General features: G+C 40.8%; 1 protein-coding gene across 3 annotated transcripts; it reads right to left on the reverse strand.

Annotated features, from left to right (window-relative positions):
- Positions 1 to 1,098: 1,098 nt before the first annotated feature.
- Positions 1,099 to 16,370, reverse strand: PTGR1 (prostaglandin reductase 1). Of its 3 annotated transcripts, none has more exons than XM_066338942.1 (10): positions 16,354 to 16,370; positions 15,030 to 15,136; positions 13,117 to 13,162; positions 10,979 to 11,038; positions 9,098 to 9,265; positions 7,381 to 7,498; positions 6,951 to 7,106; positions 5,361 to 5,466; positions 4,226 to 4,344; positions 1,099 to 3,316 (listed from the first exon to the last, which is right to left on the reverse strand). In XM_066338942.1, exons 2-10 carry the CDS (start codon positions 15,133 to 15,135, stop codon positions 3,206 to 3,208), a joined length of 990 nt encoding a protein of 329 aa, XP_066195039.1. In that variant the 5' UTR covers position 15,136; positions 16,354 to 16,370; the 3' UTR covers positions 1,099 to 3,205. The 3 variants fall into 3 exon arrangements, with proteins under 3 accessions (XP_066195039.1, XP_066195038.1, XP_066195040.1); XM_066338941.1 differs by lacking the exon at positions 16,354 to 16,370 and adding an exon at positions 15,789 to 15,871; XM_066338943.1 differs by lacking the exons at positions 9,098 to 9,265; positions 16,354 to 16,370 and adding an exon at positions 15,789 to 15,871.
- Positions 16,371 to 18,045: the final 1,675 nt, after the last annotated feature.

The raw sequence follows: 18,045 nt of genomic DNA on the forward strand, positions 1-18,045 counted from the left end.
TTTATAGGAACTGGAGCGTTTGTCATGGATGTGACAGAGGCATCAACAGACTCTATGGGATGGTGAAGCCAGGCATTAGGTTCAAAGGCATAGAAGGAGGAAGAGTTTTAGACCGGGTTTGTGTCATCTCCCCTCTACTTGACTAAGTCCATCACATTTGCTCAGGGAGACAATGAAGTCTGGTATTTCAACCTTCTTTTCTAGTTTCTAGTTGCTCTGAGGAGGGGTACTTGGGGAAAGAGCAAGGACACACACCATCAACATTACTCACATCTGTGAAGCATCTCACATCTCTGGTAATCAAGGAAACACAATGGGCAGTTTTAGCACCACTTAGCAGGATTGCTCCAAAGGCTTTCAGCTTCCTTGGAGGCTGAGCCCACACTGAGCTAGTGATGATGGGCTGAGGATAGGGACAGAAGGTATCTCCCTACACTGCAGGTAATGGCCAGCAGCAAGATAACCTGTCTGGAGCTGATGGTGTGAGATGAATAATTAAAGTACAATTAAAGTAAATTATGGGTGCAAGATTAAAATAAAAGATCCAAGTTATGGCTTGCTTGCTTCAGTACTGCTTCAGAACTTGTTTCAGAGGTGGTGGCAGGTTTAAGGTTGGATTTGATTCAGCTGGGGAACAGCTGATCTCACATCACTTAGGAATGGATGCTCATGACCCCGCCTGTGGGCACTGACCCTGGAGGGGACCATGAGAGAAGCTCATCAGGCAGCAATGCATTCTAGGGATAGCTCCCTGCTTTCAACAATCCATGGCCCTTTGCAAGGGTTCCCAGTGCTTCCTGAGGCCACCTTTGGTGTGGCAGGCCACAGTGAACTCCTGAAGCAGGGTACCCACTGTCCTGAGCTCAGATAAGTTATTGCCACCAGCCCCAACTTGACATTGCTTAGGAACAGGACACAAAAGTTACATATTGATTAGCCTGGAACAACTCTGGAGCCTGCTTCATTTTGCACAGGCAAGCATAAGTGTTGGAGTCCAGGGCATTCCTCTGGACGCCGTGGAAGGTCACAGACCACAGTAGAGAGGACTGGGACCCAAACAAAAGGGTTTGAATCCTGGCCAGGGGGGTGTGAAAGGTGTGAAAACAGTAGTGTAGTTTATCACAGGGTGGAAAATTTTGTAGTTTTGGGGTTTTAGAATATAGCTACAGGGGGACAAGATGCGACTTAGGGTGGTGCCCTTGGTTCTTCTTCTCCCCTGGCCTCCATCTTCTGGTGTGACCATGGCACAAAGTAGTTCAAGGGGATTGGGTCAGAGTAGAGATGACCCTGTTAGCACAGGTGATAGGTATTGGCACATAACTGAAAATAATATACACGTAATTAATTATCTGTATAAAGAGGCTGTGACCTCCCATCAGGAGGGGAGTTGTCCTGTGTCCGAGCAGCAGAACACCTTGACCGGGCACAGAGAACACCGTAAGATAAGAATTAACAAACACCACGAGAAACCAAGAAAAAACAAGACCTTGAAGACTTTGTTTCATTCTTGTGTCTGGCTCAGGGCCTTCAGAGGTAAAAGACTCTCAAACCACCACCTGAATTTTGAGTGAGCAAAAAGAACCCAAACCCAAGATATAAGGTGTTAAGCAGTTAAACCACTACTCTAGAAATAATGATTTGTATAAATGAAGAACTATTTAGCCAACAAATTATGAACCCTGCAGCTGTTTACAACTCAAGATTAAATAAACTCTTTCTCTTGCTCTCATAAATGTGGCTATTCTTAGTTTGTTTCCCCATCATCACTTTACTTGAAATGAGATCATTATTTCACTGGACTTAAAAGAATTCAGTATTTTAGGATTTGCAAGCCCTCAAAATTTCTCAGCTAAAAACCACCACAGAACAGCTCACCTCTACTCAGTGCATCTGAAGCCTATTGACAACCAGTTCTCTGTTTTTGGTTTACTGCTTTACATGATATGCAGTGCTATTAGATCTTCCTTAGTGGCAAATGTAAAGCCGTAGCACTGGAACTAACTCAAATTGTCAATTCATTCTCCTCAGAAAACACTGTAAAGCTACAAGAACCTCTTCCCTACTTGTGCCAAGATTCATTATTTGGCCAGTTTACCTGCATTTCAGGGTGTGTTTTGTTAAGTCCACTCAGCAAGTATTGTCAATCTACATCTTAAATAAGTGATCTCTTTTTGTTGACATACAGAGCATCTAATCCGGGCACTGCAAATTAAGGCTGCTAGGGATCTCTCTTTAAGGATCAATAATGATACCTTAAAACTAACCAAGAAGTCCTCCACAGTGAGTGAAAATGGATCACCATCACCTTCAATACCTGTCTGTATCCCAGAGTAATAGGTCCTTTATTTTTCAGAACATCTAAGGTATTTAGTATTGCTAATCTGTGTGTCTCTTTGTTTGGCACACTGTGTGTGCTGGACATCAATTTAACACAGTAGGGCCATCATGTTCATCTCACCTTCCAGGTGAGCCAGGATGAAGACTAAGGTAAGGTCAGTTCCAAGCTTGGACACCAAAAACAAGTTTCTCAAGGAAATTCTATTCATATCACATGTACTGAAATATATTGGGACAAGCAAGTCCTTGTTATATTTTAGCTCTGCTGTGTTAACCATAAGGAAGTGAGTTTCCACAAATAGAACTGTAACACAAGCAAAGTATACATTAAGAGATTTTTCTTTTTCATATTCTCAGAATAACTGAGACAGCTACACTGTTTAATAATTTTTTTTTTTTTTTAAAAAGCCAGCTAGAGAGGAAGCTGGAATCCCCAAGTGTTGTTAGTTAGCTTGTTCTCTGCCCCTTGATATGGGCTAAAAAAATCCCCCTTGCAAAGTTCTGGGCCAAATCAATAGATAAAAATTAAATGTGCCATCAGTTTGCAAAGCTTTTCAAATGGATTTTCCTTTCTACCAGTCTGCTTGTAGAAAGGTTCAAGCTATTAACAAATCTATTACAGTTCTAATTTTCAGCAATTCTAAGGCACTTTGTTTTGTGTAGTTCTGGGAAGCAATTCTCAATTTCTTCAAGAGCAAAGCAATTGGAATATACTTAGACTTATTAGCCAGATTATTAACAGATGTTACGATCACCAAACATCCAGCAAAGTGATTGAAACGTATTGATCATATGACCTAACAAGTGAATTAAAAGCATTTAACAAAATCACATTCTCCTGTGCCAGTCTTCCAGGAATATCTGATCTTCACACTTTTACAACAGCTTTTCCAAGATTTTCTCCCTTTAACATTCCCATAAAAGCCATTGGCATGTTCTCAAATCCTTCAGTGACTTGTTCACGGCACTTCACTTTTCCCTGTCAAAAGAAAGTAAATTGCTGAATTTTCATCCACCAAAACGGAATAAATTGCAGCAAAATTTTCTCTAGCATATATATTTCATTTGAAACATAAAAGCTGGCATGCAGCTGGATAACTGCAAAGCCAAGTAGGCTCTTGTGAAGATCTGCTTTTGTTCTAAAACCTTGTACTTGGAGTCATAACAGGGAGCAAAAGTCACTGCTGTGGAGGACAGATTTATTGCTACTTGGTCCCTAAACAGCTGGGGATAGGGGATCATTTCCCCAAAGCCAGGCCTGCCTCTGCCCATACAGAAGTATGGAATTGCAAATCCAGTGATCAAAACCTGACCCATCCCAAATCCTCATGTTTGTAAAAGCTAGAGTCTCTTAGCCTTTAGTGTTCACACTCACAAACTTCTCACAGCCATGAACCAACTTGGTTACTAACTCTGCCTCCATTTAGAAAAATAAAATAAAAGAAATTCCTAATTAAGTCCCTTTAAAGCCCAGCTCCCAATACTATAAAAACATTCATTCTTGCCAGTAATTTCAACACAATACTACAATGGAAATCCTGGCCCATACTACAAATGATTAAATTAGAAATACAGGAATTGCTCTAAATATGAAAATCTTCATTACCAGGTGTTTTGAATTATTCTGGAAGCATGCTTCTTCAAAGCCTACATGTATTATGGTTTATATCAAAGTCTCCAAGCTGATATCACATGTCTCAGCAAAACAGAAGGGATCAGGCATATTTACTATGGTTTAAGTGCCTCCAAGAGTTTGAAGGATCAAGTCACGGAGAAAGAAAGTGTCTTGCTGGGACCTCACTTAAACAGCTAGGACAAGAGATCTCTTGTAAAGATGGAATCTGCAGTGTGAGTACACCTTACAAACAACTGCTCCTTCCTTTCTCACCTCCACGACCCACTTTAGCAGGGCCTGCAGACCTTCCTCCCTGCGGTTGTTCCATCGACTCACAATAAACCCTTCCATTTGAAGCTCTTTGAAAATCATGGGAATCTGCACATAAGGCCCTGCAAGAGAAAAGAACCAGCAAGCCACCTGTAATATCAGTTTCACAGAATAAGTTCCAGTGCATAAAGTGAGCTTTTAGCCGGTAAAGACCACTGAATCACTTTGTTTCAGCCAGAAGCAACAGATATTTTTTTCAAAGAGAATTTCCAGCACAAAAATGAAGATTCATGGACAAACAGTCACCTAGGGAGACAAAGACCTGATCTATAAAGCTATGGGACTAAACAATTCTGAAAACAGTTTCATTCAGAAATAAAGGGACCTCAGCTTCACCTGACGGACTTAAGCTGAATTTCAAAAACACTGTTTTAACATGTTGTTTAATAGCCTGACAGCCTCTCATGCTCTACCTCTCAAAATTTCAGTTACAAACTCCAGAAAAACGTTTTTTTCAATCACAGAAATGTGTGAAAGTATCCTCATTACCTAAAAAAAAATAGAACAGGCTTTTGGTAACGTGGGAGTCAAGAACTGGTCAGCTACCAAAGAGAATACAGTCGTCCTATTTCTTTTAGAAGGCAAATCTGGAAAATTTAATGGTATTGAAAATGAGTATTCATTCAGCCACATTTTTCAGTAGTTTTATTAAAGCTGAAATCTTATAGGGAAAAAAAAATCCAAAAACTTTAAGCTGAATAATCTAAAAACTTGAGGAGAAAACCATTATTTCATCTTAAAGTATGTACTACTGTATAAATGGCATCCTGACACTGCCTCTGGCTTCTGTTGATGTGTATCAGCATAGGGCTGTGTGGAGCCCTGTTTTAAGCATTTTAGCCACTCCTTCATTTCTAATCAGCTGATGTTCACCATATAGTGTGCACAAAGGAGGATGAGTGCATGTACACATAAGGAGCATGGTCCCAGTGTCCCACAGCAGCAGCTAGTTATCCAAATGTATGCATATATATAGACCTAAATGGCACAGGGAAGTAAAGAGTACAATGCCGCTATGTCTTTCTGCCATCACCAAAGAGAAAATCAATTTAATCACAATAAATGATTGTGCCCTCACCTTTCTGAGGCACAGAGTCATTGTACTGAGAGATGGCACCACAGACTGCAATCCTTCCATATTTCTTCATCTGGTTGATAGCAACACTGGCAAATTCTCCACCCACCTACAAGAACCGGAGCATGCGCAGCATTAGAGAAATCCAGAGTTTAGCACTGACTGCCAAAGTCTGATGACATTGCATTGTTGCACCAACAGGTTCAGTCAGGGGCAATGATTTCCGCTACCCCAAACACTTGGTAGCTGCAGAAATTCTTGCATTTACACAGTGCTATGAGGATTCATTCTCATTCTTCTAAAAATCAGTTATGAATGTAGGGAATGAGTTTTAATTCCAAATCTGCTTCATGAAGCTTGGTTTGGAAGCATCAGGCAGGACTAACACATAGATCCCTCCTCCTAAGAGTTCTAAGAAGCACCAGCTCTACTTTTCCCACACACTAGTATCTTTACATTGTGGTGATATAAACATTTTACTTTATGGTTCTCATCTCCAAAACAGGGATGTGCTGTGAAAAGAAGCTTTTAACAGTGAAAAGCTGCTAGAAAATTTACTGCTGTGGGGAGCTCTGCACTAAAGTTGGTAATAAGAATGAAAGGAATTGACATGACTATAAAACCTATATAAGACCTTAGCAGCACAGGACGTGAAATTTAGGAGGTGACTGCAAAGTGGCAGGAGCTCCTGCCACAGAGATAAGCACTTTGCCCTGACACCAAACATTCCTTTCAATTGCCAGAGAAAGGCAAAACACTACAGCCTTCATCCCTGGATTGGCAGAAGCACTGCTGAAGAAAAGACATGCTAAAGAGGTGATGATGGCTTCTCTTAAAGCTGATAGCTAGCCAGAGAGTTTAAGGCCAATATATCTGCTAATACCCCTGTGGCCAGGTATTGTATTATCAGATATGTTAGCTGTAGTAGGAAATCAAGAGACTTTATCTTGTAAGTGAACTGACATGATTTACCAGCACCCATACTGTTAAACCCTCTTAGCCTCAGAATAAGATGTTCATATTCAAACACGTATCAAGAACAGTACATAGTGCCCATTAATTCCAGCTTTATTTCGGAGATGTCAGAAACTTTCTGAGGGCTGCTTCAGTAGTTTTGCAAGTTGCCTTGCGACGTTTTGCCTACAGGTACCAATGCAGCCTCCATGATCACATAACGTGGAGCCATTCACACACACTGTCCCTTCAGCAACAGCAGAGAACTGCCTGTGGCCGAAGGCGGGGCTAGGAATGGGCTGGATAAGTTTCATGTTACCGCGACCGTCACCTCTCAAAATTGTGCCGTGCTTTTCAGGGAGTGAAGTAAAACTTCTCTGTCTCCACTCATAAAACTGCCAACAATCCAGCTTTGCCTTTTGAGTTTTGTTCTTTCTGTTACTGCTCAAGTCAGCCGAAGAAATATGTGTAGGAAGGGAACTGAAAAGCAGTAAGCTACAGGGACCACTACTTGTTTAAATGGATCTCCATATTGAAATCCTGGTGTAGACTTCAATTAGATTATAACAATATTGAGTTTGTGCCACAGTTTAAAGAAAACGACAACTGCTCAAGGCAAGGCCTTCTCTCTCAACTTACATTGTCAAAGAAACAGTCGTAGCCATCAGGAGAGGCTTTAGACAGCGCTTCATCCAAAGATTTAACAGTCTTGTAATTAAAGGCTTCATCAAAGCCTATTTTTTTCAGATAGGCAACCTTGTCATCTGAGCCAGCACAGCCAACCACTTTGCAACCCTGCAAGCAAAGGAGGAAAACACTTATAAACATTCTCTGTTTATAGAATGAGACTCAGTGTGTGCTGGGTGAACGGCTCACCCTTAAAGTAAGACTTTTGGCAGCATATGAGTTCCTGAAACATCCAACTAGATTTGCTGTGTCTTCAGGAGCTTTTCCATCTCAAGACCCTAGTGCAGGTATGCCTTTAGAGATGCTTGTCCTACTGATCTTTCATGGCCTTGTTGCCTGTTTTAAAGCTATGTCTTCTCAGCAGCAAGTTCAAGCCACTCACCCCGATTTTAGCGAGCTGCCCCACCACAGAGCCCACAGCACCAGCTGCAGCATTAACCAGCACTGTCTCTCCTGGCTTCATCTTGCAGACTTCCAGCAGACCAAAATATGCAGTGAGGCTGCAAGAAAAAGGAAAGAATGTTCAGTGATGAATAGAAAATGACAGTCACAGAGATGTGACTTGACCCTCTGAACCAAGATATTGTGACCACCACAACAGGTTTTCCTATACTGCAAAATACAAAATTTAATCCAACCTTCTTAATCTGGCTTTTTCACAGCCATCACAGAAAAAAACCACAGATATACTGCTGAGAATGTTAAGGCAAAAATCTCTCTAAGGTGAAAACAACTTTCATTGTGCTCATTAGTAAAAAGGAGAAATACAGATAGTAATTCTGTGACAATTCAGTTACACAGTGGAAGAGACAGTAGAGGAAGTGAGAGGACAGTTGACAGTTGGTATCTACTAGATTAAATTATACTATCACAAATCAAAGATAGAAGAAGATAAAAAAGGTGAGAAAAACTTGCTGAACTGATGAGCTCACTGCTCCTAAGGACAATTGTGCTATCCCTACTGGGTGAAAAACAGAATCATAACGTTGGAAAAGACCTCCAAGATCACTAAATCCTACCTTCGTCCAATTATCACCTTGTCAACTAAACCTTAATGCTAAGTGCCACATCCAGTTGTTTCTCGAGCATTCTTTCAGAGATAATGAATCCACCACTTCCCTTGACAGCCTCTTCCAATTCTTGACTACTCCTGATGTCCAACCTGAACATCCTCTAATGCGGCTTGAGAGTCCACTTCCTGTTGTCCTGTCACTTGTCACCTGGGAGACTGACCCCTATTGGCTACAATCTCATTCAGGTAGTTGTAGAAAAGTGTAAGGTCTCCTTGAGCCTGCTTTTATCCATGCTAAACAAGCCCAGCTCCTTCAGCTGCTCCTCATCAGATTTGTGCTCCAGGTCCTTCATCAGCTCTGTTGCCCTTCTCTGGATATGCCCCAGCAGCTCTTTCTTTCTTGTAGTGAGGGAAAAACTGGAAACAGTGTTTCAGGTTTCACCAGTGCACTAGCAATCTGTAGGAGCCACTGAAGGAGCTCATTGACTGGCCAAGAACACCACAAAACTCTTCTTCTAATTTCTAAATTCAAGCTTAGAGCTTCCCATGCAGTCTCAACTGAAAGATGTAACTGAATTCCTCTATAAGACATCTAGCAAAAAACATGGATCTTGACTGATCAGACTGCACAGCCGTTCTGTCTGCTTCAGTGCAATTTAAAGGACATCTATTTTACTGTATGATACAGCATCTGTCTTTTGCATTTTGGGGTTGATTCTGGAAATACAGTGATAGCAACAGAGTCCAGGCATTAAAAGCAGACTAGTCCAGGTGCCAGTGAAGTTTGAGACTTTCCACTAAGGCTAACACAGACTGAACTAGATTCTTTCCAGCTCTTCCTGAATCCTCTTTCTGACTTACTACAGCTCCTCAAGGAGAGGCACAGTAATCTCCAAGACAAATCTCTTATGCAGAAGATGGGCCAAACTTCATGCCTTATTACAGGGCAAGGGCCTGAAACATGCCTTTTTTACCAGTGTGAATAGACAATAGGCTGATAGAACAAGACAAAGGTCAATCCAGACAATCAGAAACCTCCTGGACAACAAAATCAAGGGGATAATTGCCTTTTCATCTCAAAACTTACCCTGGCATGCCAACTGTTCCAAGAGCTAGAGATTTGGGGAGTGATTCTGGCCAATTGGAAGGAAGGAGTTGTAGGTCTTTCCCATCAGAGATAAAATGAGTTCTCCAGCCCTTGTCACCCACGACAAAGGACCCCACTGAAAAAGCAGGATTTTTGCTTTCTACAATCCTGTTTAAAAAGTCAAAACCAAACAAACAAACAAACAAACAAAACGAAAATAGACACAGATTAATACTGGCTTTTTCATTCTTCCTGTGATTCAGAAAAGAAATATTTCATGTCATGATTTTTATCCTATACCTCTGATGCTGTAGGTGTCAGGTGTCTTTCCTAAAATGTCTACAACCTCTTATCATGAAGAAGATACTAGCAAAATTATTTTAGATTCAGCCCCACCAACACAAACTACATTTTCCCACAGAAGTGCCAACTGTTTCTTTGACTAGCATCAGTTTGGTTTGAGAGCAGACCAGGCTTCTGTGAGTAAGAATGCAGGAAAGAGGATGCTGGAATTAAAACATGGAACAATAAGGAGCTGCTGATAGGCTGTCTGTTCTCAGACAGCCTGAACCTCATTTGAAAGTTGAAGATCCTGAAGATGGAACTTTCATAATGGAATCAAATAAAAAACAATATCTAAAATCAGGGAGATATCTCTATCAGCAGATTCTATGCCAAATGAAAATTCCACTTCCTTAGCTCAACAAGAAAACTGCATTGGAAAGAGGTAGATAGTCACCTTAGAATTATTAGAAACAGTTGACCTTCCACTCATCAGACTCAGCTGTTAATGTATCCCAGCCCTCAATGTTTCCACAGAGAAACACAAGAATCAAAGGCCACAGATGCTCCCAAGCAGCAACTTACAGGCAGCACAGCAGGAACAAGCTGACAGAAGGAAACATCTGTGTAGCTACATTACCACAAGCTTGGGAAAAGGATGGTTTTGAGGTTATATAACCCTTTGGCTAGAGCTTTGTCTTTGGTCATGCAGAGGCATTTTCAGCTGGAGTAGATAGCATGTGCAGGAAAAGGGAATACAGGTGACCTTCTCCCTGATAAATAACAGCTCTGTTAATTACCCAATACAGCCTTACTCCTGATGAGTAACAGCTATATCCAATAAAGGTAAGTGTGATAAAAGGAGTAGGTTAGCTGGTGAGGAGGAGCATCATGAGGAAGGAAGAGCCAGATCTTGTGGACAGAGAATCACTGCTGTGAGGTCAGTCTGGGTCTGCAGTTAGATGATGTTGTTGGAACCTGCAATCATAGTCTAGCTGGCTAAAAGCCTGCAGTCAGAGTCTGCAAGCCAACACATGCAGTCATAGTTTAGCAGGAAATAACCAGCAGTCAGAGGCCGCAAGGGAAACATACAGAAGGAGCTTGCTGCAGCCAGAGTCATTGAATAGCTGGAGTCAGGATGGCTCAGCTGTAAAGAAGAATAAACCAGGACATTTTTCATGCTGTGATAAACAAGAAGTCTGTGTATTGGCTCATTTCTACCCTCTAACAAGAGGGATGCTGCAACAAGCATGCATGGTTGGAGACATGCAGTTGCTAGCACATCAGGTTTTAAAACGAGAAGTTTAAAATGCGAGGCAAGTACAATGGTCAGTCCTTTATACTTGTAAAAATTGCCTTAGAGGACATTATCACCAGAAAAAACACATAGATTTTATCATAGATCTAAATGCTCCCTAGAAAGGCAAAAGAGGTTCTTAGAGGAAAAACACATTCCAATCAGCTACCGGTAAGAATGTCAGTAGCAGACGCATGTACACACAAGTCAAGGATGGGTAACAGGCTGCAGATATCTCCAGTGTCAGCATATTCATGTTGAGCTCTGCCATGCACATTGATAACAGGAACTGAAGGTCTTACCTGGCAACCTGTGTGCCTATCATTATGTCGCCTTCCTTCATGTATCTTCGACTGTAAGGTCTGCAACACAGGCAAACACAGCTTACTGTATGCAGCTTTAATAATATTCCAGACACACTATGAAGTAGTAGTACTGTTTGACTCAGGAAGAGAGTATCAGCAGTTTTGTTGAACAGCTCACAAACGGCTTTTTATCATAACAGCATAATCAGATGTTTTCCCAAGACAGCTACTTGGGCATCCTGGGCAGGAGTGTTGGAGGGATGATAGCATTTATCTTCCCAGCATGGTCCACTGTAGGGGCATCTGTGGACGGCAAGGACAAGGAACTCTGCAGACTTGAGATATTCTAGAAACACATGGTTTTATTGCAAAGGTCGTGGGTAAAGAGGGCTGCTGTCAGCCACCAGCCTCGGCTGAAGCAAAGCCTTTAAAGAGAGAGGGAGAGAGAGAGGGGAGTATGAGGTAAGTGAGGTAAAAAAGTTAAGAGGGGTAAGAGAGGTAAGAAGAGTGCTAGGATAAGAGCGGTAGGAGAGAGCAAGGTGGAAGAAGCAGACAGAGAGAGCAGGCAAGAGAAGGGGCAAAGAGGCAAGAGGAAAAAAAGAGTGAGAAGAAAAGAGAGCAAGGACCTTGTTCCAACACATTGTCTCCTTTTGTGTTGAATATTCTAATTTACAGTGACCAACCGGTGCAAGATACAAAACCTACAAACTGCATGCAACCTATGAGAACTACTAAATTACCATATCATCCTATATTCTAAACTCTAAAGACTACTCTTCCTATCTACTTTTTTCTTGATGCTTTGGCAGGGTGGAGAGGGGCTGCATTCTTGGGTCCTTTTGTTTTCTGTCCTTTGACCTATCTCCAGTTAATCACTGTCTTCCTGCCTGCCATGCCTACATCTCAAAGCTGGCCTTCATTTCTATTTCACTACAGGTTTTACATCTCCAGTATTTCTTACCAGACAGTCATATCCATAAGCTCTTCCTGTCCCATCTTTTCCAACAGTCCACCACTACAAAAAGCCTGACACTCAGAGAATAATCTCTGAACTTAATGTCCACAATACCTACCACTCTCCCTGTGCTTCAACTGCTGCCTACTGGGTTGTCTGGTTTAGGGCAAATTTGGGAGGAAGCCTCCAAATGGGGTCCCTTCAGAAAGCAAACCCAAGCTGCCCCTCCCCCAACTGGTCCAGGAAAAGGTTTCCTTAGAGAAAAGTGGAAGAAACTGTTTATTCAGCAAGCAAGTGTTTACAAGCAGAAAAAAAAAAAAAAAAAAGAAAAAAAGAATAATATTAAACAATAAAACCTCTCTCTAAAAAGAGAGGTGGCAAAACTGAGCAGGTCCTTGCTGTGGGTTATAGCTCAGCTTGCCCAGACTCTCATCAGTCCCTCTGGTGCTGGAAACACCGTCCTAGGCCCAAGTGGGCTGCAAGCATGTGCTCTGGGAGTTTTCTGGGTTTTCAGTGCAGGTTTAAACAGTTCAGGTTTAAACAGTTCCAAGAAAAAAACAGGCCAGGGAAAGGCCAGTTCTCTGCCTAAAACTAACTAAAAAGCAAAGGAGAGTTCTCTCTCTCTGTCTGTCCACTGACAGCACAGTCCAGGAGCAGAATGTGGAGGAGTGAGTGCAGTTTCTCAAACAAACTGCGTGCTTCTTCTCTCCCCCGCTTTTGCTCTCAAAGCCAGTCTTAAACATGTACTCAATATACAACATAAACAGAACAGACAACTGGGGATACAAGCATCACAAAGTCACCATATGACATGGGTATATCAGCAATGTCCAACTTAGAATATGTGTCCTTAAGTACCAGTTTGCTACATTAAATTAAGCAGGAACTGCTATGAGGCTGCAGTCAAATTCAAGTACATTGCATTCCACCTGAAAACATGACAAGGAACAACAGATGATTGCAAGGAAAGTAGGGCAGTAGAAATGTTACCCCAATGCATAGTTAAATCTGGCACAGCTCCATATTTTGAGTCTTTAACATTAACATACATTTTTTGAAAAGCTGACAAAGGCATCGGGACTCTGGCAACAGTGGGTACTGCCCACTGTTGTTTGAGGTTTAAGTGGCATATCAAATGAAGTGCTTTGACCAGAAATTCAGAAATTACAAAAAGGCATACCTCATGTAAGGATCAACACTGAGAAACACTGATTCAAGCAGCAACTCTGCAACGAAAGACAAAGCAAATTCCTGGATATTAACAGTGCAGTAGAGCATAGCTTCCACAAGTCAGTCTTTCAGCTAAATTGATATGAACTCCTGACAGCCCAAAACTCCCATATCTCATCTTTGTTTAGGGAAAACTTACCAGAAACAATTACCACATTCATAAGTTTTGGGTTCTTGGTATGCTGTTGAAAAATAAACTTTCCTCAGTAGATTTAGGAAAGTATCTTATTTTCAACCCTGCAATTTTGCATGTGTCTCCTCTCTCTACAGAATTCCTAAACTCTCATTTAATTTTGATGTATATAAAATGTCATCTTATGATTCAGCCAGAAGAGGGTGGCACAGGTCAAATACAGACCATTTGGCTGCCTTAAAGAGAAGGCATTAGTTTATCTTTAATAAGTAGTCTAATCCACTTTACTGTCACTAGTAACACCAGTTCTTGGGAAAGACATTGTTAAACATGTTTTAAACTTCTCATTTCCACAGCACTTTTACAAATTCATCTCTACCTACTAATATTTTTCACTGCCTGTACTGGAGTGGTATAGCTAGTACATGCTAGAAATGTACCCAGATGTAAATACCTTCCCATTACATGAGAGTGAGCAGGAAAGCCATGTAACATAACAAGAAAGGCCATTACCTTTAAAAGTGTTATTGTAGTGTGAACTTATGCCTCTTTTTGCTTTAGCAATTAAAATAGGAAGGAAAATAATACTCCATATTCTAAAACATCCACAAGCATTAAATTTTTAAGTGTATCCACATATGTAAAAGAAATGAGTTTTCAAACATTTAAGTTGTAAACATAATTGGCAGTTTAATATCCTCCTGCACAATTCCTTCTGCGCACCCTATAAAGTGTGGTAACTTTTGTAAATTACAAGTAGTGGGATGAGGCTAAAGAAAATATGGTACAAATATCCATGTGAAACCAAAGTTCATTCTTTTATCAACAGCTCTTGCTGTTGATATAAGTTATCATATTCCTTACTCTTTTCAAAACAGAGAAACACCGGAATAAAAACTGTCCTCTTTTTTTTCTATTTATATTTCAACCTCTCTTCTTGTTGCAACAGATCAGATAAGTTTTTTTTGGGGAAAAAAAAAAAAAAAAAAAAAAAAAAAAGGCAGGCGGAAAACCTGCCATCCTACTTCTTGAAATAAAAGGCCAGCTTTCACTGACTCCAGCTCCGCAGTCCTTCAGCTGCAGGCTCATTCCCAATGCAGTCACTCTGCTCTCCACCAGCACTATCCTCAATATTTCTCCTATCAGCATGAAAAATTCTACTGAAAACCTACTCCTATAGGGTATCACATTCTACATCTTTTTCCAAAGGATTTTGCAAATTAAAGTAGATAAAAATATTTTACTAGTAAAATGTGTTAGGGTCTTCAGTTACTTCATTGGTTCTGGATCACAGTCCACTTCTCTCTTTCTGCAATAAACAAATCCTGTTTTCCTTGTGATTGTCAGTTTTGAGGCCATATCACTTTGGAATTTTTTCCACTTGCAAGTACATTTGAATGCCTTTTTCATCAGGCAGCAAGTGTGATTAGGCAGCATGAAACTGTGAAAGGTATACCACAATAGCTGTGTAATGGACTTAGAACTCGATCATTATTTCTAAGGGCCTTATCAGAAGGCGAGGTGTCTTTGAAACCACCAGCTCCATACCCCAAGAAATATACTTCTCCAGCATCTGTCCTTTTCCCTTAAGGTGCACAGCTTGTATTGCTGTAAGCCAGCAAGTTTTGAAATTACAAAAAGAAATGTGCAGTTTTATAGATCCACGGCCACACATCAGCAATCATATAACCTCCAGAAAAATTAGTAGTAACAGATAGCACTCTGCTCACCTCCATCCTTTAGATCTGGTAGCTCTATCTTTTTCAGGTCAAAGTCACTGGTTTTGGGAAAACCATCAAAATGCTTCTTTAGAACCCATGCTTTGGCAAACACCATCCTGTGCAACAAACACAAAGCACACCTGTCAAAGCAATATCCAACAGTACTGGGCTGCTTGTGAGAGGACTCGTTTGGATTTCATCAGGCAGAACAACTATTTTCATAATGTGTCATTACACAAGAAAGCCTCTGCTTTCTTCTGTGTTAATATCACCAGGCTAGGAAAATGTCAGAAAAGTCCCCTCATTGCTTTAGCAACCCAGATCTTCCTGTCAGACTTCTCTGCCTGCTGGCAGCAAGTCCTCATGTGGGAAGTCATCCCAGCAAAATGTACAACTCCCATTCTAAATATACTAAAGAAGGAAAATCTACTATTTTTAGGAGGAAAAAATCCCTTTAGAAAAAACCATAAAAACGTAAGGCTACTGCCCCCATTACCTATGGTGTCTACTGAACCTAAACTTTTCCGTGCTTGAAAAACAAAGGCAAGCAAGACCTCTTTCTGTGACACTCCTCATACTGAAAGAAAACGCTTCTCCAGTTGCAAAGCTTAGAGCTTGAAATTGGGACCATATTGCATACATGCATTGCAACATTTTCCACACAAGACAGAAACAAACAAATTACTTTCATTAATTCTATCCTCACAGTTCCTTTTCCCTTCTTACACCCAAGTGCATCAACAAGACCAAAGAAAGAGAAGCTTATACTTAGAGCAGACAGGTGAAAACTGGGTCTTCTGCTGTCAAGTCAATAACCTGCTTCCAGCTCAGTCAGTGGCTGGACTTCTTCAGTAACACACGCTTTAAAAAGGTGAAAATGTCCGCTGTCGGTAGGTACCGCCCTCAGTACACTTGCCCAGGAGTAAATGTAAACCTTCAGTAAACATAGCATAAGGCACACCCATTGTGATTCACTTTTTTCGCATTAAGATTTGAGATCAACACTTCCAACCCCCCCAGTTCAGTGCCCAGCCAGTTGCAACTGGCTGGGCACTGAATCAAGCATGAAATATTAAATTATATTTATATAATTTATATCAAGCATGAAATATAAAAAAATTAAAATATTATATTATATTATGCATTAAATGCATAAAACCCGTGGTTCTAGAACCCACAAAATACTGCAGTCGGGAGACCAAAACCATCCACCATAACAGAAGTTTCTTCAAATTACATTTTACCCATCCAGCCCTGAAACTCTTAAGAATTCTACCTCTGTGCAAAAATATTCAATTAAAAACTAATGTCCATTTCATTACTCAATTCATACTTTAACACAGCAAATGGTCCATACGTTCGCCAGTTATGGTGTGTGCCCTGAACCTTTTCGCTGCTCCCAGCGCAAGGAGAGCTTGTGTGGCTAAGCCTCTATCTAGGAGCCACCTTAAGAAACAATAGCTAACGTTGTAATTTTGCCCCAACTATGTTGCAATGAGGCATGATGCAATGAGGCATGTAGCGAGGGAGAAAACTTTGTGCAGGGGATTGCCTTCAGCTTTTGTTTTTCTTGTGAAAACGTACAGTACGAAGGGTGAAAAGTGTAAAGAAACCAATACATAGCTGACATGTTCAACTACAAAATTCATGAAGAAAGAAGTGCTAATTAGTAACAAGGACCTAAGGAAGAAAAGCAAGATATGACTATTAAAGATGTACACGCAAGGATCAAGGAGAATAGGGCAAGCTCTCCACTATTTAGATAAAAGAGTAAGTCGTTAAATCCAGAAACTGATCAGCACTCCACAACTTTCTGTGATGAAACAGATATTCCGTGTTCCTGAATGACAGAGAAATACAACACAAGTGAAGGTTTTTTTGCGCCAGAAATGTGTGCTGGGGAAATCACCTTTCACAAAATGAAGAAAGTATCATAAAAAATAATGTCAAAGCATCCCACAGTAGGTAAGTGGGCAGCCAAAGTCAGCAACTGTATGTGCTGCTTTATGTGCTGCTTTATGCTGCTTTATGTGCTGCTTTGGTATTCAACAGTGTTTGGCAGTAAAAAAAAAATACCATGACACAGCAGCAACAACAAAGCAAAGCCAGGAAACATGTTTACAGGAGCAAAACGTGAGTTCAGAGTAAGACAAAACTGATCCCATTCACTAGCTTACACTCCCAGGCATTGAGAAGGATTTGTCCCACCTGTGTGCCCTGCATTCAGATAGGTACCCAAGTGCTCCAACCAGGAATGATGAGGGACAAATGGATGCTGGCTAGGCTGGCAGCCATTCACTGATGTGATATTTGTACTCCCGGGTAGCCAACAGTGATTCAGAAATGCTTTGTCTTCGAACCTATCACAAGTTTGTGAATCATCAGTACTGACTCCCTGCTTTTTGTCTCCGTCGCCAGTATGCTTCCAAGGCACCAGCCTTGTTCTTTTCTTTCCCCTTATCCTATCTTAATAGATTGAGTCTTCAAGTCTGAGTCCAGGAACTTGTTACTTGCTTCGGGATGTCCTTTGTTTTCTCTGCCTGTCTCTTTCAAACGCGCCATAATCATGATGATCTGCAAATCTACATGCTCTCAGTACTGCCCCTCTTCTGTTGTTTCTTTGGGTGCTTCCACTCTCCGATCTCTCATTCACACAAATCTTCACCTATCAAAGATCTCTATTTTTTTGAATACCCGAGTTTTTTCAGCAGAGCAATGATCCTGCCTAAAAACAATATTGAAAGATTAATTTCATTAAACCCCTTTTTATTATATTTAGGACTAATATTGGAAACAGGATAAATTTTCTGTTTATTATCTCTCTTTTTCTACTGAAATTGTATCATTTTAGCCACTTCAAGGCTAGGAAACTTTCCTGTAAGTCATAAAGCAAAAAGCCCCAAACCTAACAGAAAACAACACAGACACATGCTTGATTAATGGATCCATAAACTAATTTCCAGGTTAATGAACCCAGATTATTTATATATTTAGATATAAAATCATAAGAAGTGGTAAGGACTAC

The sequence above is a fragment of the Sylvia atricapilla genome, chromosome Z (genome assembly GCF_009819655.1).
Source record: "Sylvia atricapilla isolate bSylAtr1 chromosome Z, bSylAtr1.pri, whole genome shotgun sequence".
In the NCBI taxonomy this organism is placed as follows: Eukaryota; Metazoa; Chordata; class Aves; order Passeriformes; family Sylviidae; genus Sylvia; species Sylvia atricapilla.